The 27,945-nt window shown below is 44.9% G+C and overlaps 2 protein-coding genes across 2 annotated transcripts in view; both read right to left on the minus strand.

The window, feature by feature from the left end:
• The window catches only part of TMEM69 (transmembrane protein 69), a 132,225-nt gene that overhangs the window by 93,874 nt on the left and 10,406 nt on the right, over positions 1-27,945 (minus strand). The window lies entirely within an intron of this gene.
• On the minus strand, positions 242-27,599 carry AKR1A1 (aldo-keto reductase family 1 member A1). Its single transcript, XM_007538460.3, has 9 exons — positions 27,434-27,599; positions 15,593-15,682; positions 9,069-9,188; positions 8,750-8,901; positions 7,585-7,780; positions 6,158-6,357; positions 5,833-5,905; positions 4,506-4,592; positions 242-392 (listed from the first exon to the last, which is right to left on the minus strand). Exons 2-9 carry the CDS (start codon positions 15,674-15,676, stop codon positions 327-329), a joined length of 978 nt encoding a protein of 325 aa, XP_007538522.1. The 5' UTR covers positions 15,677-15,682; positions 27,434-27,599; the 3' UTR covers positions 242-326.

A 27,945-nucleotide genomic window follows, 5' to 3' on the forward strand; every position in this document is an offset into this window, starting at 1 on the left:
AAGCATTGGACTCTCAAGCATGAGGTCCTAAGTTTGATCCCCAGCAGCACATGTACCAGAAAGATGTCTGGTTCTTTCTCTCCTCCTCCCTTTCTCATTAACAAATAAATAAAATGTTTTTTTTAAAGAAAAAAAAAAAGAAGTGAAGTTTGGGCTCACAGCAAGTCACACTGATCATCTCTGGGACTGACATTCCTTAGTGTTCATTCAAAACTTAGTCAAGTAAGGCAAACAAGCAGTATGGATGTTCCAATGGATTTATTAACTTTCTCTTTCTGGGGGTGGCAGTATCTTGTCACTGGAGTGCTGGAAATGAAGCTGCAGTCTCAGTATGGGTCATTAAAAGGATACAGAAGGTGCCCAGCATCTCTTGGAACTCTCTTCCCATCCACCTAGAAAGAAAGATGGACAAATGACTCCATTAGCAGGTAGTGACTTTTTTTTAAAGAACTTTTTATTTTACTTTATTTATTTTTTAAAATCAGTTCTCCCCCCCCATTTTGTTCCCTTGTTGCTTTCTTATTGTTGTTGCAGTTATTGCTATTGATGTCTTTGTTGGATAGGACAGAGAGAAATGGAGAGAGGAGGGGAGAAAGACAGACACCTGCAGATCTGCTTCACCTCCTGTGAAGTGACTCCCCTGCAGGTGGGGAGCCAGGGGCTCGAACTGGGATCCTTGCGCCAGTCCTTGCACTTGGCGCCATGTGTGCTTAACCCACTGTGCAAGGACCGTGTGTGACTCCCGGTAGTGACTTTTCAATGGCAGGGTATCTTTCCCCAAAATTTCAGCATTATTCCAGATGGTAGTGCCAGGACTCCAGTGTCAGAGATGAGAAAGTCACAGTATCAATAAAATTCTGCTACCAAACCCATAGCCTGGTATGGAGCTACCCTTTCCTCTATGATTTTTCAGTCTTTGCTAGGATAAGAAACTATTTGCTGGGAGTCAGGCGGTGGCGCAGTGGGTTAAGTGCACGTGACGCAAAGCACAAGGACTGGTGTAAGGATCCCAGCTCGAGTCCCCGGCTCCCCACCTGCAGGGGCGTCGCTTCACAAGCGGTGAAGCTGGTCTGCAGGTGTCTATCTTTCTCTCCCCTTCTGTGTCTTCCCCTCCTCTCTCCATTTCTCTCTGTCCTATCTAACAAAGAGGACATCAATAACAACAATAATAGCTACAACAACAATAAAAAACAAGGGCAACAAAAGGGAAAATAAATAAATATTAAAAAATTTAAAAAAAGGAAACTATTTGCTGGGGCTGAGTGGTGGTGTAGCTGGTTGAGCACACATACTGCAAGGGACCCAGGTTCAAACCCCTATTCCCCACCTGTAAGGGGAAAGCTCTGTAAGTGGTGAGGCAGGGCTACAGGTGTCTCTCTGTCTCTTTTCCTCTCTATTTCCCCCTTCCCACTCATTTTCTGTGTATCCAATAAATAAATATAGGAATTTCTTTAAATTTTTAAATAAAAAAAAAGAATAAAGAAACTATTTTCCTATGTGAAAAAGGTATCAATCCAACCTTACTCCCTCTAACAAGCTTGAGAATGTTTTCTCAGCTCTCCTCATTTACATAATTTACAGAGAACTTACTACATATCAGAAAATGGGATTGTCTTACATTCAAGAAGCTGAGGCTTGGGGCCAGGTGGTGTGGTTGAGCAAACACATTAACCATGCACAAGGACCTGGGTTTAAGACCTTGGTTCCTACCTGTAGTAGCAGTGAAGCAGTGCTACAGATGTCTCCTGCTCTCTTCCTCTCTCTTTCCCCGCCCCTCTCAATTTCTTTCTGTCCCATCAAATGTAAGAAAAATAATAGTAGGGAGTCAGGCGGTAGTGCATCGGGTTAAGCACACATGGTACAAAGCACAAGGACCTGCGTAAGGATCCTGGTTCGAGCCCCCGGCTCCCCACCTGCAGGGGAGTCGCTTCACAGGTGGTGAAGCAGGTCTGCAGGTGCCTATCTTTCTCTCCCCCTCTCTGTCTTCCCCTCCTCTCTCCATTTCTCTCTGTCCTATCCAACAACAACGACATCAATAACAACAACAATAAAACAACAAGGGCAACAAAAGGGAATAAATATTAAAAAAAGAAAAATAATAGTTAAAATAATAAAAGATTTATTTATTTGTTTTTGCCTCCAGGGTTATCGGTGGGGCTTGGTGCCTGTACCACAAATCCACTGCTCCTGGAGGCCACCCCCCATTTTTGTTGCCCTTGTTGTTGTTATTGTCATTGTTGCTATTGCTGTTGTTGTTGGATAGGACAGAGAGAAATGGAGAGAGGAGAGGAAGACAGAGGAGGGGAAAGAAAGACAGACACTTGCAGACCTGCCTCACTGCCTGTGAAGTGATCCCCCTGCAGGTGGGGAGCTGGGGGCTCAAATTGGGATCCTTACACTGGTCCTTGCGCTTCATGCTATGTGTGCTTAACCTGTTGTGCCACCGCACGGCCCCCAATAAAAGATTTATTTTAGGGGGCTGGGTGGTGGTTCACTGGGTTTAGTGCACATGTTACCATGTGCAAGGACCTAGGTTGAGCTCCTACTTTCTAACTTCAGGTAGGACACTTTTCAAGAGTGAGAAATAGTTCTGCAAGTGTCTCACTTTCTCTCCCTCCCTACCCTCTTTTCTCTCTGTCCTATCCAATAAAAAAAATGAGAGAGAAAGAAAGGGAGAGAGAAAGAAAGAAAAGATTTACTTAGGGCCGGGTAGTGGCATACCCAGTTAAGTGCAAACACTAAAAAAGCATAAGGACTTGGGTTTGAGCCTCTGCTTCCTGCATGCAGGGGGATGCTTTACAAGTAATGAAGCAGGTCTGCAGATTTCTATTTTTCTTTTCTTCTATCTCCCCATTTTTCTCTGTCCTAGTGAAAATTAGAGAAGAAAAAAAGAGAGAAAATGCCTGACAATGTGGTAGATTCATAGTATTGGCACTGAGCCCCAGCAACCACATTATTTATAAATAATAAATAATAAATAAATAAATAATCTAAACAATAAGAGGAGGACGTTCGAGAGGTGGCACAGTGGATAAAGCATTAGACTCTCAACCATGAAGTCCCCGGCAGCACAGTATCAGAGTGATGTCTAATTCAATCCCCGGCAGCACAGTATCAGAGTGATGTCTAATTCTTTCTCCCTCTCTCCTTCTACTTTCTCATTAAAATAAAATCTTAAAAAAATAAGAAGAGACAACAATGAGATACCACTTCACTCCTGTGAGAATGTCATACATCAGAAAGGATAATAGCAGCAAATGCTGGAGAGGGTGTGGGGTCAAAGGAACCCTCCTACACTGCTGGTGGGAATGTCAATTGGTCCAATCTCTGTGGAAAACAGTCTGGAGAACTCTCAGAAGGCTAAAAATGGACCTACCCTATGACCCTGCAATTCCCCTCCTGGGGATATATCCTAAGGAACCCAACACATCCATCCAAAAAGATCTATGTACACATATGTTCTTGGCAGCACAATTTGTAATAGCCAAAACCCGGAAGCAACCCAGGTGTCCAACAACAGATGAGTGGCTGAGCAAGGTGTGGTATATATACACAATAGAATACTACTCAGCTGTAAAAAATGGTGACTTCACCGTTTTCAACCGATCTTGGACGGACCTTGAAAAAATCATGTTGAGTGAAATAAGTCAGAAACAGAAGGATGAATATGGGATGATCTCACTCTCAGGCAGAAATTGGAAATGAAATTGGCGTATCGCACCAAAGTAAAAGACTCTGGGGTGGGTGGGGGGGAGAATACAGGTCCATGAAGGATGACAGAGGACCTAGTGGGAGTTGTATTGTTAAATGGGAAACTGGGGAGTGTCATACATGTACAAGCTACTGTATTTACTGTTGAATGTAAAACATTAATTCCCCAATAAAGAAAAATAAATAAATAAAATCTTTAAAAAATAAGAAGAAACAATAAAAGGAGAAACTGAGGCTTAGAGAAGTCAAACAATTTCTTCAAGGTTAAAAGATCTAGAAGCAGGGCTGGGACTGACAGACTATATTCTTTATTCCTGAACCATACAAACTTCCCTGAGCACAGTAAAGAGAACATAAAACCCACTGTTGTCCAGGACAGCAATCTTTTTTTTTTTATATTTATTTATTTATTCCCTTTTGTTGCCCTTGTTTTATTGTTGTAGTTATTGATGTTGTTGTTGCTAGATAGGACAGAGAGAAATGGAGAGAGGAGGGGAAGACAGAGAGGGGGAGAGAAAGATAGACACCAGCAGACCTGCTTCACCGCCTGTGAAAAGACTCCCCTGCAGGTGGGGAGCCGGGGCGCGAACCAGGATCCTTACGCCGGTCCTTGTGCTTTGTGCCCAGGACAGCAATCTTACCAACAGCAGCCTGTCCCTCTTCTGACAAGTGAGCCTGAGGCGAGGTCTGGGCTAGACTTCTACCCCAAATGTGACATTCTCGGATTGCGAGGGTGTGTGTGTGTGTGTGTGTGTGTGTGTGTTTGTGTGTGTGTGTGTGTGTGTTACACTCACTGTAAGCATGGGCACGATGTATCTCCAATTTTTATTCAGGGCATCAATTTTCTTCATCTCTTCTGAAGTAAAGGTAAATTCAAACACCTAGGGAATAGGAATGGAGAGTGGGGGTCAGCACAGCTAGCTTTGTGAGCAGAAGCTGGAACCTGACTTCTTTAGTCAGACAAATGGAGGGTTTGGGGTGGGGGAAGCAGAAGCAAGCAATTTGTTTCTTTTTCTTTTTTTTTAATTTTATTATTTTTTTCCCTTTTGTTGCCCTTGTTGTCTGCTGTCGTTGTTGTTGGATAGGACAGAGAGAAATGGAGAGAGGAAAGGAAGACAGAGAGGGGAAGAGAAAGAGAGATACCTGCAGACCTGTTTCGCCGCCTATGAAGTGACTCCCCTGCAGGTGGGGAGCCGGGGGCTCTAACCGGGATCCTTATGCTGGTCCTTGAGCTTTGCGCCACCTGCGCTTAACCTGCTGCACTACAGCCTGAACCTGCAATTTGTTTCTAAGTCTTGTGGGGACTATGGTGGGTATCTCTGGGAGGTAGGCGGGTGGGGACACAGAACTTGTGAGTATGATGGTGTGGAACTATACACTGTAATCTTACAGTCTTGTAACACACACACACACACACACACACACACACACACACAAGAATGTGTCCCAGTGGGCTAAGGAAAACAGGGTGGGAACTTCAGGATTAGTGAGCATGAGGAGATACAAGAAGCATGCTATCTATGCTCAGAGAGAGCATGGAAGCTCCATGTCCTTTTCCCCGTGTATCTTTTCCAGTTAGATGCTTCTTTTTTAAAAATTTTTTTTAATATTTATTTTCCCTTTTGTTGCCCTTGTTGTTTTATTGTTGTAGTTATTATTGTTGTCGTCGTTGGATAGGATAGAGAGAAATAGAAAAAGGAGGGAAAGACAGAGAGGGGGAGAGAAAGACAGACAGACACCTGCCGACCTGCTTCACCGCTTGTGTAGCAATTCCCTTGCAGGTGGGGAGCCGGGGGCTCGAACTGGGATCCTTATGCCGGTCCTTGTGCTTCACGCTATGTGCACTTAACCTGCTGCACTACCACCCGACTCCCCTGGATGCTTCTTTGTATCCTTTACTTCATCTTTTTATAATAAACTGGTAATCCATTTAAAAAAAAAAAAAAGGAAGAAAGAAAGGAAGAAAAAATAGGAATGGGTGAGAGTAGATAGCATAATGGCTATGCAAACAGACTCCCTTGCTTGAGGCTGAGGTCCTAGGTTCAGTCACCTGTACCACCGTAAGCCAAGCAGTGCTCTGTTTAAAAAATAAAATAAAATAAAGGAGCAAATAACAAGTACCTGGATGTTCTGAAGGATACGGGAAGGTGTGACACTCTTGGGGATGCAGATCACTTTCCGCTGGACCTGCCACCTGGTAGAGAAATGAAGTAGATGAGAAAGGGGAGTCAATACTCATAAGCACTGTTTTTGTCCTAAGTTCCTGGACCCCCTGAACCTCAATGGAATGAGGAACACACCTCAGAGGGACCTCCCTCAGATCACACGGCAAAATTCTTAACCCTATTTAAGTATTTGGATAATGACTCTCTTCCACCCTCATTTCCCAACCCAGAAGTCCTCTCCTCAATATGATTAGCAATATTTCCCCCAAGACTGCTCGCACCTGAGCAAGATCTGAGCTGGGGACCGTCCATACTTCTCAGCCAATGCCAAGACCACTGGCTCCTCAAGCAGGACAGGCTCCTTAGGATCTCGCCAAGCACGATCAGGAGACCCCAGAGGGCTGTAAGCAGTCACCTCCAGGCCGCGTGCTTGACAGTGGGCAATCAGCTCATTTTGAGCCAGGTATGGGTGGCATTCCACCTGTGCCAAGAAACAACCCAGAACCATAAGGTGGCCACACCCAGGCATACCCTGACCACCCAGCTTGGCTCACCACCACTTCTCCTCAGTCCACTCCTATTATCCATTCCATTCTCTCCCCACAATTTAATGCCCTTTTTCTTCTCTTTACATTTATTTATTTACTGGGTAGACAGATGTTGAGAGGAAAGAGGGAAATAGAAGCAGAGAGAGAAAAGAGATATCTGGGGACCTGGTGGTGGCACACCTGGTTAAGTGCACATGTTATAGTCTACAAGGAACTGGGTTCAAGCCTAGTCCCCACTTGCAGGGGGAAAGCTTTATAAGTGATGAAGCAGTGCTGCAGGTGTCTCTCTGTCTCTCCCTCTCTTTTTAAAAATTATTTATTTATTTTCTCTTTTGTTGCCCTTGTCTTTTTATTGTTGCTGTAGTTGTTGTTGTTCTTGATGTAGTTGTTGTTGAATAGGACAGAGAGAAATGGAGAGAGGAGAGGAAGACAGAAAGGGGAAAAGAAAGACAGACACCAGCAGCACTGCTTCACCACCTGTAAAGTGATGCCCCTGCAGGTGGGGAGCCGGGGGCTCAAACCGGGATCCTTACGCTGGTCCTTGTGCTTCTTAACCACGTGCGCTTGACCCACTGTGCTACCGCCCAACTCCCTGTCTCTCCCTCTCTATCACCTCATTCCCTCTCGATTTCTGGCTGTTACTATCCAGTAAATAAAGATAATTACAAAAAAAAATTTTTAAGAAAAAGAAAGGTATCTGTAGCACTGTTTGACCACGTGTGACCAGAGGCTTAAATCTGGGTTCTTGTGCATTATAACGTGTATGTTCTACTGGGTGTACCACTGCCTGGCCCACTTCAGTGCCCCACCTTTTTTTAATATTTAACTCTTTTGAATGAGAAAAGGAAAGAGGTATAATGGGATAGAGATACGTAGGTAGGTAGGTAGACAGACAGATAGACAGTACTAATCAGTACTATTCAGCTCTGGCTCATGGTGGTATAGTGGATTGAACCTGAAACCTGGGAGCCTCAGGCATGGAAGTCATTTGACATAGCCATATGCTATCTCCCCTACCCCACTGTTCTTTCTCATAAGGAACATTTCAGCAGCAACACTGTTGACAACTTGTGAGCCCATCCCATCATTTCTGGGAAGGAGCCCAGTCACACCCTGTGCATTCATACCCCAACCCAAGTGCTCTATTTTGCTATACTCACCTGAAGGACAGCTGGGCGCACAGAGGCCACACTAAGCACATCATCAATCTGTCGGCTGCTGAAGTTGGACAGGCCCAGTGCCCGCACTAGTCCCTTGGCCACCAAAGCCTCCATGGCCTTCCAGGTCTCCTTGTAGTGGATGGAATCATAACGGATAGTTCCATCATCATTCTTAGGGAAGGGATTGTCTCCCTGCCTGAGGAAGAGACAGTCCCCCAAATGTGGGCATAAATGCCAGGGTATTCCCTCACCTGCCCATCCAGCCACTCTACATCTCAGACTCTCAGCCCAGAGGGCAGAATGATAAAAGATTTAAAAAAGAAAGTATTTTTTCAAATAAAAAGTATTTTTTCATTCCACCCAATTCGTGAATTCATGACCCAGATGTTAACTCTATACAGAAGGCCCCTCCTCATCTTTTGTATTCCCAGACACAGAATACATCTCTTCCCCTGAAAAGTTTCCCACTCCTTCCTCTTCATGCCCTTGTAGCCTTTTTCCAGCACAGCAGAATGGACGGTGGGATCTTCTCACACCCTCTGCTGGAGCTTATTCTGTACTGCAACCCCAGAGCCAACCTCAGCAGAAGTTTGTATACTGTTTCAGAATGAAAAAGGAAGCAGGAGGGAGTCGGGCGGTAGCGCAGTGGGTTAAGTGCAGGTGGCACAAAGCACAAGGACCAGCGTAAGGATCCCGGTTCAAGCCCCCCACTCCCTACCTGCAGGGGAGTCGCTTCACAGGCGGTGAAGCAGGTCTGCAGGTGTCTATCTTTCTCTCCCCCTCTCTGTCTTCCCCTCCTCTCTCCATTTCTCTCTGTCCTATCCAACACTGATGACAACAACAGCAATAATAACTACAACAATAAAAAACAACAAGGGCAACAAAAGGGAAAATAAATATAAAAAATATATTAAAAAAAGAAAAAGGAAACAGGAGGGAGAGGGACCACTCAAACATACATTAGGAAGACACACCATGTGAAACTATACTTTTTTGGGGTAGCTAGTTGCTGTGTCAGAAAAAGCTAAGATTTCAAAAATCTCTTTAACTGGCCACACAGGTGAACACTCACTCCTCTCTTGTTCTGCTACTCTGATGTACAATAAATTATTACGACTTCCCCCTACTCCCCAATGCCCTGGATGAAGACCCTGGCAAAGCTCACTCAAAGGCATAAGGCCAGTGTATCAGGTACAGGTCCAAATACTCCAGTTGAAGGTCAGCCAGTGTCTTCCGAAGGGCAGGCTCCACATCCTCAGGGTGGTGTTTCGTGTTCCACAGCTTGGATGTCACAAATATTTCCTCCCGAGTCAGTGCCTGAGGAAGGAGGCAGGGCCCACAGTGAGGAGACCCATGGGAACCTGACCTTATCCATCATTCCTCTTACTTCCTCTAGAAGGAATGATGCCAGATCCCTGCAGGCAGGCCTCAGCTCTAGTCTCTTGAGCTGTCTCACACCACCCCTCGGCAGCCCCAGTCCTCACCTTGCCGGGTCCAACATTCTCTTTCAGGGCCTCTCCGATCTCTGGCTCATTGCCATAGATAGCAGCGCAGTCGATGTGGCGGTAGCCGACACTCAGAGCATACTTAATAGCTGTTTTTAGCTGCCAGGTGAGATAAGAGATTTCAGCTCTGTTGGAGTGGGCCAGAAACTGCCTACCTGAGGGTCACTGATAGGGGTGGGGGACAGCCACTCAAGTTGTGGGAATGAGAGGGTAGAGGTTATGTTTAGAAGAGAGAAAGAGAACATCACTCTAGCACATGGGATACTGGAATTGAAGCCGAGGCCCCATGCATGAGAGTCTAATACCTTATCACTGCATTGTTCTCCAAGGTCTACAAGCCTCTTAAGATATCCCAAATCCCTCTGCCTTCACCAAACTAACTTTCTTTTATTTATTTATTTTTAATTTAATTTTTTAACTTTTTAAAAATTTATTTTCCCTTTTGTTGCCCTTGTTTTTTTTATTGTTGTTGTAGTTATTGTTGTTATTGATGTCGTTGTTGTTAGATAGGACAGAGAGAAATGGAGAGAGGAGGGGAAGACAGAGGGGGAGAGAAAGATAGACACCTGCAGACCTGCTTCACCGCCTGTGAAGCAACTCCATGCAGGTGGGGCTGCAGGTGGGGAGCCTGAGGCTTGAACAGGAATCCTTGCACTGGTCCTTGAGCTTTACGTCACGTGTGCTTAACCCACTGCACAACCACCTGACTCCTCCTTTTTTTTTTTTTTTTATCTTTAGGGTTATCATTGGGGCTCAGTGCCAGGACTATGAATCCACTGTTCCTGGAGGCTGTTTGCTTCCCTTTTATTGGCCTTGTTTTATTGTTGTTGTTATTATTATTATTGTCATTGTTGTTGGATAGGAAAGAGAGAAATTGAGAGAGGAGGAGAAGACAGAGAGGGGGGAGAGAGAGATACCTGTAGAACTGCTTCACTGCTTGTGAATTGACCACCCCTGCAGGTGGGGAGCAGGGGCTTAAACTGGAATCCTTAAGCCTGTCCGTGCACTTTGCCCCATGTGCGCTTAACCTGCTACACACTACCACTTGGCCCCCCACCACACTAACTTTCAAGGTCTTTACCTATCATCTCAGTCATCCCAGCAAAAAAACTAACAATGAGTTCCCAGCACCTAGCACAAACACTTTTATAAATACTAGTTTTAATAGGAAGTATAGCTGACTTGACAACAGAAATATAGATCATGGTGGAAGAAGAACTATGTGGGGGGTTAGAGTGTTATATGGAAAACTGGGAAATGTTACACATATACCAACTACTGTATTTTACTGTCAACTGTAAACCATTAATTACTCCAATAAATGGGGAAATAAAAAAAGAAATATAGGTTATAAAGACAGGTCCCCGACCAGTCAACGCCCATGTTCAGCGAGGAAGCAATTACAGAAGCCAGACCTTCTACCTTCTGCAACCCTCAATGACCCTGGGTCCATGCTCCCAGAGAGATAGAGAATGGGAAAGCTATCAGGGGAGGGGGTGGGTTATGGAGATTGGGTGGCGGGAATTCTGTGGAGTTGTACCCCTCCTACCCTATGGTTTTGTTAATTAATCCTTTCTTTAATAAAAAAAAAAAAAAAAAAAAGACAGGTCCCTAGGGTGGGGGTGGATAGCATAATGTTTATACAAAGAGACTCTCATGGTACAAACACCATGTCCCAGGAATAACCCTAGTGGCAAAATAATAAAATAAGTAAAAAGAAAAAAAAAGTGGGGGGGAGAGGGCTGGGCGGTAGCAGCGGGTTAAGTGCACATGGTGCAAAATGCAAGGGCCAGCGTAAGAATCCCAGTTCGAGCCCCCAGCACCTCACCTTCAGGGGGTCGATTCACAAGTGGTGAAACAGGTCTGCAGGTGTCTATCTTTCTCTTCCCCTCTCTAGATTTCTCTCTTTCCTATCCAACAACAGCTATAACAACAATAACAACTACAACAAGGGCAACAAAATGGGAAAAATTGTTTCCAGGAGCAGTGGATTCGTAGTACAGGCACTGAGCCCCAGCAATAACCCTGGAGGCAAGAAAAAAAAAAAACGACAGAAAATTAAGGAAGGCAGGGCCAGGTAGTGTAGTGGTACAACTCATTAAGCACACACATTACAGTGTGCAAGGACCCAGGTTCAAGCCCCTGGTCCCCACCTGCAGGAAGAAAGCTTCACAAGTGGTAAAGCAGGGCTGCAGGTATCTCTGTCCCTCTCTCCCTCTCTGTCTTCCCCTTGCCACTCAATTTCTCTGTCTCTATTCAATAATAAATAAATAAAAAGAGGTCTGGCTGATGGCACACCAGGTTAAGCACACATAGTGTGAAGCACAAAGACCTGCACAGGGATCCCAGTTTGAGCCCCTGGCTTCCCACCTGTGGGGGGCGCTTCACAAATGGTGAAACAGGTCTACAGGTGTCTATTTTTCTCACTCTTATCTTCCCCTCTTCTCTTAATTTCTCTCTGTTCTATCCAACAACAATAACAGCAATAAGAACAACAAATGGAAAAAATGGCTGCCAGGAGCAGTGGATTTGTAGTGCAGGCACCGAACTCCAGTGATTAACCGGAGGAGGAGGAGGAGGAGGGGGAGGGGGAGGGGGAGGGGGAGGCGGAGAAGAAGAAAAAGAAAAATGAGAAGGAGAAGGGAGTCAGGCGGTAGCGCAGCAGGTTAAGCGCAGGTGGCGCAAAGCGTAAGGACCGGCTTAAGGATCTCGGTTCGAACCCCCGGCTCCCCACCTGCAGGGGAGTCGCTTCACAGGGGGTGAAGCACGTCTACAGGTGTCTATCTTTCTCTCCTCCTCTCTGTCTTCCCCTCCTCTCTTCATTTCTCTCTGTCCTATCCAGCAATGACATCAATAATAACTACAACAATAAAACAACAAGGGCAACAAAAAAGGGAATAAATAAATATAAAAAAATTTTTTAAAAAAAGGAGAACAAGAGAAGAAGGAGGGGGAGGAGGAAGAAACTTAAGGCAAAGAAGTGAGATAAGGGAGTCGGGCTGTAGCGCAGCGGGTTAAGCGCAGGTGGCGCAAAGCACAAGGATCGGCATAAGGATCCCGGTTCGAACCCCGGCTCCCCACCTGCAGGGGCGTCGCTTCACAGGCGGTGAAGCAGGTCTGCAGGTGTCTATCTTTCTCTCCCCCTCTCTGTCTTCCCCTCCTCTCTCCATTTCTCTCTGTCCTATCCAACAACAACAACAACAACAACAATAACTACAACAAAACAACAAGGGCAACAAAAGGGAATAAATAAATAAATAAATATTAAAAAAAAAAAAGAAAAAAAAAAGTGAGATAAAAGTTGGTCCCGGGGGCCAGGTGGTAGCGCAGTGGTTTATGCACACATAGTGCAAAGTGCAAGGACTGCATAAGGATCCCAGCTCCCCACCTGCAGGAGGGTCGCTTCACAGGTGATGAAGTAGGTCTACAGGTGTCTATTTTTCTGTCCCCCTCTCTGTCTTCCCCTCTTCTTTCCATTTCTGTCCTATCCAACAATGACAAAAGCAGTAATAATAACAATGATAAACAACAAAGACAAAAGGGAAAAAGATAGCCTCCAGGAACAGTGGATTCATAGAGCAGGCACCGAGCCCCAGTAATAACCCTGGAGACAAAGAAAAAAAAAAGTTGGCCCCACAGCCAGGACAGAAGATAGCACCAACTTGTGGTCTGGGAGAGATGGCTCAGTGGATAAAACACTGAACTCTCAAGCATGAGGTCCTGAGTTCAAGACCCAGCAGCACATGTACCAGGTTGATGTCTAGTTCTTTCTTTCTCCTCCTATCTTTCTCATTAATAAATAGACAAAATCTTGAAAAAAGAAGGAGGAGGAGGAGAAGAAGAAAAAGATAGGGAGTCTGGCGGTAGCACGGTGGGTTAAGCGTTTGTGGCGCAAAGCACAAGGACTGGCATAAGGATCCCGGTTCAAGCCCCCAGGTCCCCACTTGCAGGGAAGTCGCTTCACAAGCGGTGAAGCAGGTCTGCAGGTGTCTATCTTTCTCTTCCACTCTGTCTTCTCCTCCTCTCTCCATTTCTTTCTGTCCTATCCAACAATGATGACATCAATAACAACTGCAACAATAAAACAACAAGGGCATCAAAAAGGAATAAATGAATTAAAAAAATATTTTAAATTTAAAAAAGAAGAAGAAGATAACACCAACTAGGGGAGTGGGTCTGTCAATCTACTAAAAACTACACTAAAAGGTCAGTGAGACAGTTGACCTGGGAACATGCCTGCTTTACCAAGTGCACAGCCCAGGTTCCAGGACTGGCCCCCACAGCACTGGGGAAAGTGTTGGTGCTGTGGTGTCTCCCTCTTTCTCTATTGGAAAAAGTCAACCCAAAGCAGCAAAGCCCCAGTAATGACAAAAAAAAAAAATTGGAGACGGCATCAGAAGTAGAACCAAAAGAGTCAGGCCCTTGTCATTCAGGATTCCTATGTAGGTACAGCTCAACAGCTCTTACAGCCCACCAAATGCACTCCCCTGACCCTAATTCTGTTCTCTACTTCATGCCCCTGTCTCAGCCCTGGCTCTTGCCTCCACCAGTTTGCCATCACTTAGTTCCTGGACTTCTAGGATCCTAGACAGCCACAGGGAAAAAGGAAAAGGAAAAAAGTCAGATGGTACCCAACCATACTACATAAGACCAGCCTAAATCCTAGAGAAGAGGCTATTCCCCCTGTTAAAGGCTCTTAGAGAAGCTTCTCTAAACTCAGATTTCCAAGGAACAAGGAAAAAGCTCTGGGGAGAAGCCCCACCTCAAGTAGGAGCTGACTAGCTGAATACCTAGCTGAGTCAACCCTAGGAAAGCAGGTATCCATTCCTAGGCTGGAAGGGCCTATGCCAAGGGTGGTTAAATTCGCTAGAAATTTCCTTTTCTGGTTTTTTGTTTTTATACATCACTTTTTATTATTTAAAAAATTTTTAATTATCTTTACTTATTGGATAAAAAACAGTCAGAAATCAAGAGGGAAGGGGGAGATAGAGAGGGAGAGAGACAGAGAGACACCTGCAGACCTGCTTCACCACTCGTGAAACTTTCCCCCTGCAGGTGGGGACTCCAGGCTTGAATCCGGGTCCTTGCACATTGTAACATGTGTGCTCAAACTGATGCGCCATCACCCGGCCTCCCCCTTTTCTTTCCAGATCTTCAGCTAAGAACAATTTTTTTTAAAGATTTTATTTATTTATTCATGAGAAAGATAAGAGAGAGAAAGAACCAGACATCACTCTGGTACATGTGCTGCTGGCAATTGAACTCAGGACCTCATGCTTGAGAGTCTAATACTTTATCCACTGTGCCATCTCCCAGACCACAGAACAATTTTAAAAAAATATTTATTTATTTATTTTCCTTTTTGTTGCCCTTTGTTGCTTTTTCACTGTTGTTGTAGTTATTATTGTTGTTATTGATGTTATTGTTGGATAGGACAGAGAGAAAATGGAGAGAGGAGGGGAAGACTGAGAGGGGGAGAGAAAGACAGACACCTGCAGACCTGCTTCACCACCTGTGAAGCGACTCCCCTGCAGGTGGGGAGCCGGGGGCTTAAATTGGGATCATTATGCCAGTCCTTGTGCTTTGAGCCACGTGCGCTTAAACCGCTGCACTACTGTCTGACTCCCAGAACAATTTTTTAATATATATTTTATTTATTTATTTCCCCTTTTGTTGCCCTTGTTTTTATTGTTGTTGTAATTATTCCTGTTGTTGTTATTGATGTTGTTGTTAGGATAGAAAGAAATGGAGAGAGATGGGGAAGACAGAGAGGGGAAGAGAAAGATAGACACCTGCAGACCTGCTTCACCGCTTGTGAAGCAAATCCCCTGCAGGTGGGGAGCCAGGGGCTCCAACCGGGATCCTTATGCTGGTCCTTGCACTTCGCACCATGTGCACTTAACCACGTGCACTTAGGGGGCTGTGCTACCACCCAACTCCCCTAAGAACACTTTTTACACTTTTAAATGATATAATCACCTCTAGTTTGCAACTCACCAGTTAAAATCTCAATTATTAACTGTCAGGTTCTTTAAGAAAGTTTCTCACCTTTGGTCTGAAGGACCAGCCTAGTTATTCTTCAAACCCTGACACCTGCTAGGTGGCCTAACTTTGGACTAAGCCCTAGGGAAAAGTTGAACCTTTAGGAACCCATGTGGGAGTGACATGATCACAGCAATAAGTGTTGAATACCATAGTGGGGTCAGGACTGGGCCAGGCATAGAGAGGTTTCACATTTACTATAGCACCCAGTACTGATTCAGTTATGGAAAGGGTTCCTTCCTCTGCCTTGCTGGCTTCTTAGTTCCTCCTTTGGAGTCATCTGGGAAAGCCCAGGGCTCAATGCTAATTGCTTCTTCCCTTATTTCGTCCCAGTGTTCTTCAGGCTCATAGCATCAGAAGTAGAGTGTAGGAGTGGAGTTGCTAGAGAAAATGCCCCCCCCCAATAGTATCTTCCCCAGAAGAAGTACCAGAAGTCTTTCTTCTTATTCCCTACCCCTTACCTGGCCAGGCTCACTCTTCCAGGTGCCTAGTCCAATCAGGGGCATCTTCTGCCCAGTGTGCAGCAGGACACAGGAAGCTGTCATTGTCTCCTGAAATAGAGACGGGAACAGAATATGAGGGACAATGCTGTTGTTTGGCCTACTCTTTTAGTCTCCTGAAAAACATGGGTGAAAAAGAAGGCATAGAACTTGTAGAAGAACAAACACATGGTTGTGTGTGGTATGCCTGTGAATGCCCAGAGACAGCCAGCAGTAGTTAGCTGCTGAACAAACATTAACCGGATCACTACACAGGCTGCCCTTTCTAATACCCTTTCTAATGCCCTTTCAGGCTAAAGGTCCCTGTAAAGAACTCCAATATCTAAAAACAAAGGTGAGTTAGCTCTCAAAAATACTCACCTTTGACTAAATAAAGACTCTAGCCAGTGTAAGCTAAGTAAAGGTCATTATAAGACAAAGTAGGCTAAGTAACAGAATTGGCCCAGAAAGGGGATCCTTTTTTCTGAGGACAAAATGAATGTTCTCAGGAAGTTGTCAGAGCTATAGAAATTCCCTGAGTACCTCTCATAGAGGTCTGATCAATCATGTTGTTAGGCCTAAGCAGACTCTTAGAAGACAAGTATACCCTATTTAGACGAGAAAATGAGCTCAGAGAAGAAAGTTACTTACACCAAATAAACAAAATATGGCAAAGCCAAGGAACCAAAGAGGAACTAATGGAAAAAAGGAAAGAAAAAGGCATGTAAAAACAGATCTATAAAATAGGATGTGGGGCCAGCTGGTGGCGCACCTGGTTGAGTGCACGTTATAGTGTGCAAGGACCCAGGTTTAAGCCTCTGGTCCCCACCTGCAGGGGCAAAGCTTCACAGTGCTGCAGGTGTCTCTCTATCTCCCCTTTCCCTCACAATTTATCTCTGTTTCTATCTAAATAAAATAAATAAATAAATAAATAAATTTAAGTAAAAAGAGAAGACAGCCTTAAAATAAATAGATGTGCTGGGGGAAAAAATGTTCTAGGCCAGTATACACAGATTTCATGCCTGAGGCACCAGAAGTTCCTAATTCAGTCCCTGGAACCTCCATAAATCAGAGCTGGGCAGTACTCCAGGAAAAAAAAAAGTGATGCCTCACAGAAGACATAGTATGGGGAGTCAGGTGGTAGTGCAGTGGGTTAAGCGCACATGGTGCAAAGCCCAAGGATCGGCCTAAGAATCCCGGTTCGAGCCCCTGGCTCCCCACCTGCAGGGGAGTTGCATCACAGGTGGTGAAGCAGGTCTGCAGGTGTCTATTTTTCGCTCCCCCTCTCTGTCTTCCCCTCCTCTCTCCATTTCTCTCTGTCCTATCCAACAACGACATCAATAACAACTACAATAATAACTATAACAACAATGAAAAACAACAAGGGCAATAAAAGGGAAAATAAATAAATAAATAAAATTAAAAAAATTAATTGGATTTCAGGACTGGAAAATGGGGTAATAGATAAAGCACTGGGCTTTCAAGCATGGGGTCCTAAATTCAATTCCAGATACTGCTTGTGCCAGAGTAATGTTCTGGTTCTTACTACTAAATAAATAAATAAGTAAACACATTTGTTTTAAAATAAATAAATAGGGAGATAGGTGGTAGCGCAGCAGGTTATGTGCACGTGGTGCAAAGCCCAAGGACCGTCATAAGGATCCCGGTTCGAGCCTCTGGCTCCCCACCTGCAAGGGGAGTCACTTCACAGGCGGGGAAGCAGGTCTGTAGGTGTCTGTCTTTCTCTCCCCCTCTCTTGCCTCCCCTCCTCTCTCATTTCTCTCTGTCCTATCCAACAACAACATCAATAATAACTACAACAATAAAACAAGGACAACAAAAGGGAATAAATAAATATTAAAAATAAATATTTTTTTAAATAATAAAATAAAATAACTAAATAGGGCTTGGAAGACAGCATAATGGTTCTGCAAAATGACTCTCATGCCCAAGAGCCCAAAGGTCCCAGATTCAATTCCCAGCACCATAACAAGCCAGAGCCGAGCAGTGCTCTGGTCTTTTGTATTTCTCTCATTAAAATAAATATTTTTAAAATCATAAATATAAATCAATAATTTTTTTTAATTGGGTTTCAGGGGCGGGGCAATAGTGCAATGGGTTAAGTGCATGCGGTGCAAAGCTCAAGGACAGGCTCAAGGATCCCAGTTCCAGTCCCCGGCTCCCCAGCCTGCAGGAGCATCGCTTCACAAATGGTGAAATAGGTCTGCTGGTGTCCATCTTTCTCTCTTGCTCTGTCTTTCCCTCCTCTCTCGATTTCTCTCTATTCTATCCAATAATAACAGCAGCAGCAGCAATAACAACAATAACTAGGGCAACAAAATGGGAAGGATGGTCTCCAGGAGCAGTGGATTTGTAGTGCAGGCACCAAGCCCCAGTGATAACCCTGGAGGCAAAAAAAAAAAGGATTTCAGACCAGGAGGTGGCACAGTGGCAGAGTTTTGGACTTGAAAACATGCAGTCCCAGCTTCAATTTTCAGCACCAAATATGGCAGAGTGCTATTCTGGTCTCAAACATGAGGGCCTGAGTTTGATCCCTGGCATCACATGTGCCAGAGTGATGCACTGGTTCTCTCTTATTGATGAATAAATAAAATCTTTAAAAAGGAAAAGTGTGAAGGAGACAAATTTATGAGAAAAAGAGGGAGAGAGGCCAGAATATCACTCTGGTAATATTGTGCTGCTGGGAAGCAAACCCAGGATCTCAGGTCTGGACAGTCCAACGCTTTATGGACTGCACCACCACCTAGGTCACTAAATCTAATATTTAAAAAGATAGAGAGTGGTACTGGGAGAAGTACAAGGATCTTTGCTTGAGCCCCTGGTGACCACATGGGAACACCACACAAAGGAAAAGTTTCATAAGCTGTGAAGCAGTGCTGTGGTGTCCCTCTTGCTTCTCTGTCTCTCCCTGTATGCTTTTCACCCTCTCTTTGGGGATAGGTGGGTGCTTGGTGGTGGCACACCCAGTTGAGTGTGTAACAGATGTTAAAGGACCCAGGTCTGGGGCTAGGTGGTTATCCATCTGCTCAAGGATCCAGGATCAAGCTCCCAGTCCCCACCTGCAGGGGGAAGCTTCACAAGTGGTGAAACACTGCCATAGGTGTCTCTCTTTTTCTCACTCTATTTCCCTCTCCTCCCTTCTCAATTCCTCTCTCCTATCAAATAAAAGAAGGGTAAAAGTGCTGGGGAGACAGATAGTGGCTATGCAAAAAGTCTTTCATGCCTGAGGTTGGATGTCTTGAGTTCCATCCCTGCCACAACAAGAGAGCAACAAAAACAACACGTATAGACCTGCATGAGGGGTCGGGGAGTAGCACACAGGTTTAGTGCACAAGTGACTGTTCACAAGGACCCAGGTTCCAGTATTATGTGTACTAGAGTAGTACAATGGCCTCTTTCTGTCTCGTGTAACACTTTCTTTTTTTTTAAATTCTTTTTTATTAATTTTATTTTTGAGAGAGATGCAGAAGGAGACACACACATAGAGAAACACCAGAGCACTGCTCAGCTCTGGCTGATGGTGGTACAGGGGATTGAACCTGGGACTTTGAAGCCTCAGGCATGAGAGTCTCTTTGCATAACCATTATTAAGATCAATATTTTCCCCTTAGAGAGACAAGCTTTTATTGAAACAAAATAAAGGCAGAAAAAAAGAAGAAAATACACATTTTAAAGGCGTGTAGAAAAAAAGAATAACGGTAAAACAAGTAATAAAAAAAGTTGTCTTATAAAGTCAGCACAATAAAATTGTTTTTCCTAATATATATATCAGAAATTGAGAGTGGAGGGGAAGATAGAGTGAGAGAGAGATATAGACACTGTTTCGCTACTTGTAAAGTGAACCCACTGCAGGTGGGGACCTGGGAGACTCGAATCCGGATCCTTGCGCTGGTCCTTGTGCTTCCAACTTTATATGCTTAACTGGGTGAGCCACCACCCGGCCCCCCAGTAAGAATTTTTGTTTTTCTAGTTTAGTACTTGATTATGGAAACCCCTCTTTTCTGTTAAAATAAAAATAAAACTTTCAATCTGAGCATCAAATCACAGACAGCTGAGGGTAATTACTCTTTGTAACTAAACTTCATAGGGCCACAAAGCTCCCAGGAATCAGGCATGTCTGGACTTCACCACTAGCCACCGGGGTCTGTGGACACCACTGCCACCAGGTTCTGCAGCTGTTTTCCTGGGCTTGGTCCCCAAACAAAGAACCCGTTGGCCTCCCACTTTCCCCAGCATATATATAAAAAGACTCTGAAATTACATCTATCTTGAGAGCTTGAACCAATACCTGGCCAGTGGGAGAAGGAAGAAGAAACCTGATGCTTGCTTCTCCCTTTCTTTTGCTGGTGAAATTAAAAACCAAAAGGACTAAGGCTGGAGGGGCAAGGGTCAGAGAGATAAAAACACAGAAGAAAGATCTGCAAAGAGCTCAAAGGAGAGAAGAGAGGGATCACAAAAGAAGACAACTATTTTTCTTTTTAAAACATTTTATTGGGAGTCCGACTGTAGCGCAGCGGGTTAAGCGCAGGTGGCGCAAAGCACAAGGACCAGCATAAGGATCCCGGTTCGAACCCCGGCTCCCCAACTGTAGGGGAGTTGCTTCACAGGCGGTGAAGCAGGTCTGCAGGTGTCTATCTTTCTCTCCTCCTCTCTGTCTTCCCCTCCTCTCTCCATTTCTCTCTGTCCTATCCAACAACAACAACAATAATAACTACAACAATAAAACAACAAGGGCAACAAAAGGGAATAAATTAAATAAATATTAAAAAATATTGTATTTATTAATGAGAATGATAGGAGGAGAGAGATAAAGAACCAGGCATCAATCTGGTACATGTTCTGCTGGGGATTGAACTGGAGACCTCATAGTTGAGAGTCCAGTGCTTTACCATTGCACCACCTCCCACACCACGACAACTATTTTTCTTTAGGATGGAAAATCACCTTGGGTGTGACCCGGGATGTGGTACAGTAGATGAAGCATTGGACTCTCAAGCATAAGGTCCCGAGTTGAATCCCAGGCAGCACATGAAACAGAGTGATGTCTGGTTCTTTCTCTCTCTCCTCCTTTCTCATAAATAAATGAATAAATAAATAAAGGAGTCGGTCGGTAGCGCAGTGGGCTAAGCGCAAGTGGTGCAAAGCGCTAGGACGGGCATAAGGACCCCAGCTTGGCCCTCAGTTCCCCACCTGTAGGGGAGTTGCTTTACAAGCAGGTCTGCATTTGTCTCTTTCTCTCCCCCTTTCTGTCTTCTCCCCATCTCTCTCCATTTCTCTATGTCCTATTCAACAATGACAACATCAATAACAACAATAGTAATAACTGCAATAAAACAAGGGCAACAAAAGGGAATAAATAAATATAAATAAATAAATAAAATCCTTAAAAAAGAAAGAAAATCATCTTCTGCCTAAGACAACTTTCCTGACTAGCACTGCATTACAAGCTGAATTTCTCAGGAACTGCGTAGGTAGACCCTGCAGCACTGAAAAACTCACATTACCTTGGAAGAGGTTGCAGATGTAAAAGCAGGAAGCTGTATTGTGTATGGGGGCTGGGCAGTATCAAGAGTCAGATTTTATTATTCCCAGCTCAAGACCTAGGTTCCTTCTCCTTGGGGCTCAGTACTCCTTTCTCAGAGGAGGACTCTATATGGTTGCTGACTGGATGCAGGGAATTCAAAAACAGGGAAAAGAGCAAGCAGTGTTTGAGCGTTTTCTCTGGCTGCATGGGACTTTCCTTTGCCTGCCATAAAGTATGGATCCCTAGAGGTTCTGGTCAGGTCTTCTTCTCACTCCAGAGTTGAACTAATGTCATTTATTTATTTATTTAAGGTAACTCTCTTTATTTATTTATTCCCTTTTGTTGCCCTTGTTGTAGTTATTATTGTTGTTGATATCGTTGTTGTTGGATAGGACAGAGAGAAATGGAGAGAGGAGGGGAAGACAAGGAGAGAGAAAGATAGACACCTGCAGACCTGCTTCACCACTTGTGAAGCGACTCCCCTGCAGGTGGGGAGCCAGGGGCTTAACCGGGATCCTTGTGCTTTGCGCCACCTGCGCTTAACCTGCTGTGCTACCGCCCGACTCCTGTAATTCTCTTTTTTTATTAAACTTTTTTCATTATCTACATTTATCTATTGGATAGACACAGCCAGAAATTGAGAGGGAAGGGGATGATAGAGAGGGAGACAGAGAGACGCCTCAGTATTGCTTCACCATTTGTGAAACTTTCCCTCTGCAGGTGGGGACTGTGGGCTCAAACCCAGGTCCTTGGCACACTATAACTTCTGCACTCAACCATGTGCACCACCACCCGGCCCATTATTTATTTTTTTTCCACTGGAGATGCTTCTCACTCCAGATTGGTATGCTCTACTCCCTCTGAGCATGTGCACCAGTATGTCCTTCAGGCTTCTGTGACTCAACATATCCAAAACTATGCTCATGAAATCCAGCAAAAGAATTCAAAAGAAAGTGTTAACGCTCTAGAGTTGCACAAGTTTGAATTTCAGCTGCACTGTTTTGGAGAAATACAGTATCTAAAGCTCTTTGTCCAGTGTTTTAGATTTGACCCATGATGATTTTCTTTCTGTATTTTCTATCTCACCAGGGACTCAAGTGCCAGCATAACAAGTATCCAAGCACACCAGACATGTTCACAGTATAAAACATGGTGTCAAAACAACAAGGGCAACAACAGGGGAAAAAATGGTCTCCAGGAACAGGAATACCCTGAAGGAAAAAAAAAACATGGTGTCTTTAAATAAAAAATACATCTAAAGAAAGTATTTTAGTGGTGACTGACATAGAGACATCATGCCTTGGGCTTCTATGTCTGAGGTTCCCAGCACTGCACATACCAGAATGTGTTCATTTCTTATTCTTCTTTCTCTCTGCCTCATGTGAAGCTCTTTTTATCATGTGTAATCAACAAAAAAACTGTTGTTTTTTTCTTTGCCTCCAGGATTATCACTGGGGCTCAATGCTTGCACTATGAATCCACTGCTCTGGGAGACCAAAGAGAAATTAGAAGGAAGGGGAAAACAGAGAGGGGGAATGAAAGACACCTGCAGTGGTCCAGGAGGCAGCGCAGTGGATAAAGCATTGGACTCTCAGGCATGAGGTCCCAAGTTCAATTCCTGGCAGCACATGTACCAGACTAATGTCTGTTTCTTTCTCTCTCTCCTATCTTTCTCATTAATAAATAAAATCTAAAAAAATAAATAAATGAAAGAAAGAAAGAAAGACACCTGCAGACCTGCTTCACAGCTTGTTAAGCGGCCCCCCTGCAGGTGGGAGACCAGGGGCTGGAACTGGGTGGGATCATAGTGTGGGTCTTTGTGCTATGTACTTACTATGTGTGTTTAACCTGGTGTGCCACCACCCGACCCCCAACAACAACAAAACCTTTTAAGAAATAAAAGTATTTTAGGAGCCAGGTGGTGGTGCACCTAATTAAGCACACACAGTATAGTATGCTAGGACCTGGGTTCAAGCTCCTGGTCCCTATTTGCAGGGGGAATGCTTCACAAGTGATGAAGCAGGGCTGCAGATGGCTCTCTTTCTCTCTCCCTCTCCCCTCTTATTTTCTTTTTCTTTGTTTTTTGATATTTATTTATTCCTTTTGTTGCCCTTGCTGTTTTATTGTTGTAGTTATTGTTGTTATTGATGTCGTCATTGTTGAATAGGACAGAGAGAAATGGAGAGAGGAGGGGAAGACAGAGAGGGGCAGAGAAAGATAGACACCTGCAGACCTGCTTCACCGCCTGTGAAGCGACTCCCCTGCAAATGGGGAGCTGGGGGCTCGAACTGGGATCCTGATGCCAGTCTTTGCGCTTTGCGCCATGTGCGTGTAACCCGCTGTGCTACAACTCAACTCCCCTTCTCATTTTCTGTCTCTATCCAATAATAAATAAATTTTTAAAAAAATTTAAAAAATCGGGAGTCGGGTGGTAGAGCATAGAGTTAAGCACACATGGCACAAAGTGCAAGGACTGACTTAAGAATCCTGGTTCAAGCCCCCCCCCCCCTCCACCTGCAGGGGAGTCGCTTCACAGGCGGTGAAGCAGGTCTGCTGGTGTCTATCTTTCTCTCCCCCTTGTCTTTCTTCCTAGCTCCATTTCACTCTGTCCTATCCAACAACGACAACATCAACAACAACAATAACCACGACAACAATAAAAAAGGGATAAAAATTTTTTTAAAAATTTAAAAATCAAAGTACTTTAGCAGCAGGAGGTGACTCAGCAGATAAAATGCAGGACTTGCAAGTGTGAAGGTACAGGATTCAGTCCCAGCATCATATATATTCAATGCCATAAGCTCTAGTCTCACTTTCTTTCATAAAATAAAATAAACCGGAAAAAATAAAATAAAATAAACGGTAGCGCAGCGGGTTAAGCGCACATGGTGCAAAGTGCAAGGACCGGCTCAGGGATCCCAGTTCGAGCCCTGGCTCCCCACCTGCATGGGATTCGCTTCACAAGTGGTGAAGCAGGTCTGCTGGTGTCTCTTTCTCTCCTCCTCTCTGTCTTCCCCTCTTCTCTCCATTTCTCTCTGTCCTATCCAACAACAACGACAGCAATAAGAACAATAATAACAACAACGACGAGGACAAGCAACAAAAAGGGAAATAATAACCTCCAGGAGCAGTGGATTTGTAGTGTAGGCACGGAGCCCCAGTGATAACTCTGGAGGCAAAAAAAATAAAATAAACCTTAAAAGAGAAAGCTAGTAAGACAGTTCATCTGGACAGTGTATTTGCTTTGTCATACACACAACCCAGGTCCAAGTTTGGCCCCCACTATCTCTTTCTTTTTGGGAGAAAAAAGAAATAATAAAAAGCTGGCTTGGGGGCGGGGCGGCGGTAGCGCAGAAAGACAAGTGCACGTGGCGTGAAGCGCAAGGATCAGCTCAAGGATCCCAATTCGAGCCCGACTACCCACTTGCAGGGGAGTAGCTTCACAAGCGGTGAAGCAGGGCTGTAGGTCTCTGTCTTCCCCTCTCTGTCTTCTCCTCCTCTCTCGATTTCTCTCTGTCCTATCAACAACAGCAGCAATAACAATAACAGCAACAGGGAGTCAGTCCGGCGGCAACAAAACGGGTTAAGCGCATGTGGCGCTTTAAAGCCCAAGGACCAGCGTAAGCATCCTGGTTCAAGCCATGGATCCCCACCTGCAGTGAAGTCGCTTCACAAGCAGGTGAAGCAGGTCTGCAGGTGTCTTTCCCTCCTCCTCTGTCTTCCCTTCCTATCTCCATTTCTCTCTGTCCTGTCTAACTATGACATCAATAACAATAATAACTACAACAATAAAAACAAGGGCAACAAAAGGAAATAAATATTAAAAAAACATATAACAATAATAGCAACAATCGGGGCAACAAAATGGGGGACAAAATGGCCTCCAGGAGCAGTAGATTCGTGGTGCAGGCACTGAGACCCAACCATGACCCTGGAGGCAAAAAAAAAAAAAAAAGTTGGTTTGGAGTGGTAAAGACAGCAATAACTAAAACAAACAGACAGCAACAACAAAAACAAACAAAAAATTTCAAAAAAGGGGAGGGGAAGCAACATAGCTCTCCTGGGAGGGTGCCTGTTATCCATGCAAATAATCTAGGTGCAAGCCCAGCCTCCTCCATATTAGAGGAAGTTTCAGTACTGTGGTGTCTCTCCCCTTTCCCTCTATCCCTGTCTGGGTCCAACTCTAGACCTCATGCTTGGGATTCCAAGGTTTTCTTCTCTGTGCCACCTCCCAGGCCCCTCAATTTCTTTCTTCTTTTTTTTATGAGGTGCCAGGGATTGAACCAAGGACCTTATGTATTTAAAACATACAGCTGGCAAAATGGGTCACTTGGTAAGTGTGCTGCTGCTGCTTTGCCATGTGTACAACCCAGGTTCCAGTCCACCCCCACTGCACTGAAGGAAGCTTTGGTGTGATGGTCTCTCTCTGCCTCTCTACTTCTCTAACTAAACACATATATATGTATATATATTTTTTTCTCCTTCCTCCTCCTCCTCCTCCTTCTTCTCCTTCTTCTTCTTCTTTCACCTCCTCACCATTTCTGTTCAATGTGTAGCATTTTCAAGTATTACCAGATTACAGTTTTAACAAGTGATGGGAACGGAGTATATCTTCTGTACTTTGAAGAACTCAGCAAGGAAAACCACCTAAAATATATAATGGTGGCCTGGATCTAGTCTGTTTGGCTGAGTGTAAAAAATTCAATACTGCAGCCCAGAAGGTGGCTTGGTGTTGGAGTGCAGAATCTGCAATCATGAGATTCTGAATTTGATCTCCAGCACTACATATGCCAGACTAATGCCTGAGGGTGGGAAGCCCTAGATTCAACACCCAGAATCACCATAAACCAGTGTGCTCTGATAAAGGAAGAAGGCACTACCCAGAAGGTGGCACAGTGAATAAGCATGAGGTCACAGTGGTGCACTGGTTTTCTCTCTGTCTCTTTTTTTATTATTATTACTATTATTATCATCTTTATTTATTGGATAGAAACAGATTTCTATTGAGAGGGTAGAGGGAGAGAGACAGAGAAACACCTGCACCCCTGCTTCACCACTTGCAAAACTTTTCCCCTGGAGATGAGGACTGATGGTTCGAACCTAGGTCCTTGTGCACTGTAACATGTGCGCTCAACTAGGTGTGTCACCACCAGGTCCCCTCTCTCAAATAAACATAAAATAAGAGGGGGGGTGTAGGAAAAAGAAGAGAAAGAACCATCAGGGATTTTTGAAGGTCCTGTAGTTCTTAGTATGGCAAGCTTTTGATCTGAGTCTCACTTAAAGTTTTGGGGCAAATGTCCCGGCTATTCCAAACCCACTGCAGGTGCCTACAGAAGCAAATTCTACTCTCTCCTGCCATTTCTGAGAAGGATGTCTCAGATTCTATAGAAAATTCAGAGCTCCGGGAGTCGGGCGGTAGCGCAGCGGGTTAAGCGCACCTGGCGTTAATGGACTGGCGCCTAAGGATCCCGGTTCTAGCCCCCGGCTCCCCACCTGCAGGGGAGTCGCTTCACAGGCGGTGAAGCAGGTCTGCAGGTGTCTGTCTTTCTCTCCCCCTCTGTCTTCCCCTCCTCTCTCCATTTCTCTCTGTCCTATCTAACAACGACGACGACATCAGTAACAAGAGCAATAATAACTACAACAATAAAACAACAAGGGCAACATAAGGGAATAAATAAAAATAAAAAAAGATTTATTTAAAAAAAAGGAAAATTCAGAGCTCCAGGAAAAAGTATATGTGAGCAAAGAAAAAGAATAAGGCAATTAAAACTGACTGAGGGGTGGAAAAATAGCATAATCTGCCAGGCACTTGCCTCATAGTGACTGGGAAGACAGCATAACGGTTATGCAAAAGACTTTAATGCCTGAGACTCTGAGGTCGCAGGTTCAATCCCCAGCACCACCATAAACCAGAGCTGAGCAGTACTCTGATTTTTTTCTTTCTGTGTACCTTTCTATTATCTATTTCATTAAAATAAGTAAAATGAAATGAAAACTGAGCACCTACCATTTGCCAGGCACTTTAAGAGTTTTATCTTCCTTAATTCTTGCCACAGCTCTAACGTAAGAATTCATTTTACTGATGGGGAAACTAAGATCTAGAGAAACCTAGAAGATCACACAACCAATTGGAAAAAGCATTCAAATCCAAAACCCAATCTGGAAGCCTCCAGAGCGAGCCTCGGTGTCCAGAGCTAAGCCGGGAGACCGACACCGCTGGAGTGACGGTTCCAGACCACATCCCCTCTGAGAAGGAAGGGACAGCAGGAGAAACTCACCTCTGCACAGACACACAGAGCGGACAGGGTAGAGTGATCTCACTTCTGTGCTCCGCTGCCAATCTGACGAGGGTTCAGCTCCCAAGATTAGAGAACAGTAAGCAAGAACCTTACTTAAGTCTAGTGGCGAAGAGGAAGCTCCTCCCGGAGGTGGGGAGGGGGGCCGGACATTCAGCATCACGCGCAGCGGCGGGCACCGCCCTTTGTCCTCCGGAAGGAGCAGACGAGCCAAGCCCAAGTTGAGAGAATGCAACACCCACGCCCCCTGGGTGCTAGGGGTAGACTGAACACAGGAGGACACACTCTGCCCAGCCGGTTTGCAGAAAGCGCCAGCAGAGGGAAGCATGCGCTGCGAGCCACGTGGCGGGCTCTGCCCTGGCCCTGGCCCTGGCCCTGCCCCTGCCCCTGCCCCACAGTGCACCGCGCGCCCGCCACGCTGCGAGGGGTTCCTCCTGCTAAGGGCTGGCGGGCTGCCCGGGCAGCTTGCTGGGTTTGTCAGCCCTCCTGCCAGA

This window comes from Erinaceus europaeus, chromosome 13 (genome assembly GCF_950295315.1).
Source record: "Erinaceus europaeus chromosome 13, mEriEur2.1, whole genome shotgun sequence".
NCBI lineage: Eukaryota > Metazoa > Chordata > Mammalia > Eulipotyphla > Erinaceidae > Erinaceus > Erinaceus europaeus.

What these genes read in the sequence shown, in the direction of transcription:
- AKR1A1 (XM_007538460.3), bottom strand. Translation starts at nt 15,676, where the DNA reads ATGACAGCTTCCTGTGTCCTGCTGCACACTGGGCAGAAGATGCCCCTG. An exon ending in CACTGGCCTTATGCCTTTGA is followed by an intron (nt 7,781 to 8,749) that starts GTGAGCTTTGCC and finishes TCTCTTCCTCAG; the next exon opens with GCAGGGAGACAATCCCTTCC. An exon ending in ACATCGTGCCCATGCTTACA is followed by an intron (nt 393 to 4,505) that starts GTGAGTGTAACA and finishes CTTTCTTTCTAG; the next exon opens with GTGGATGGGAAGAGAGTTCC.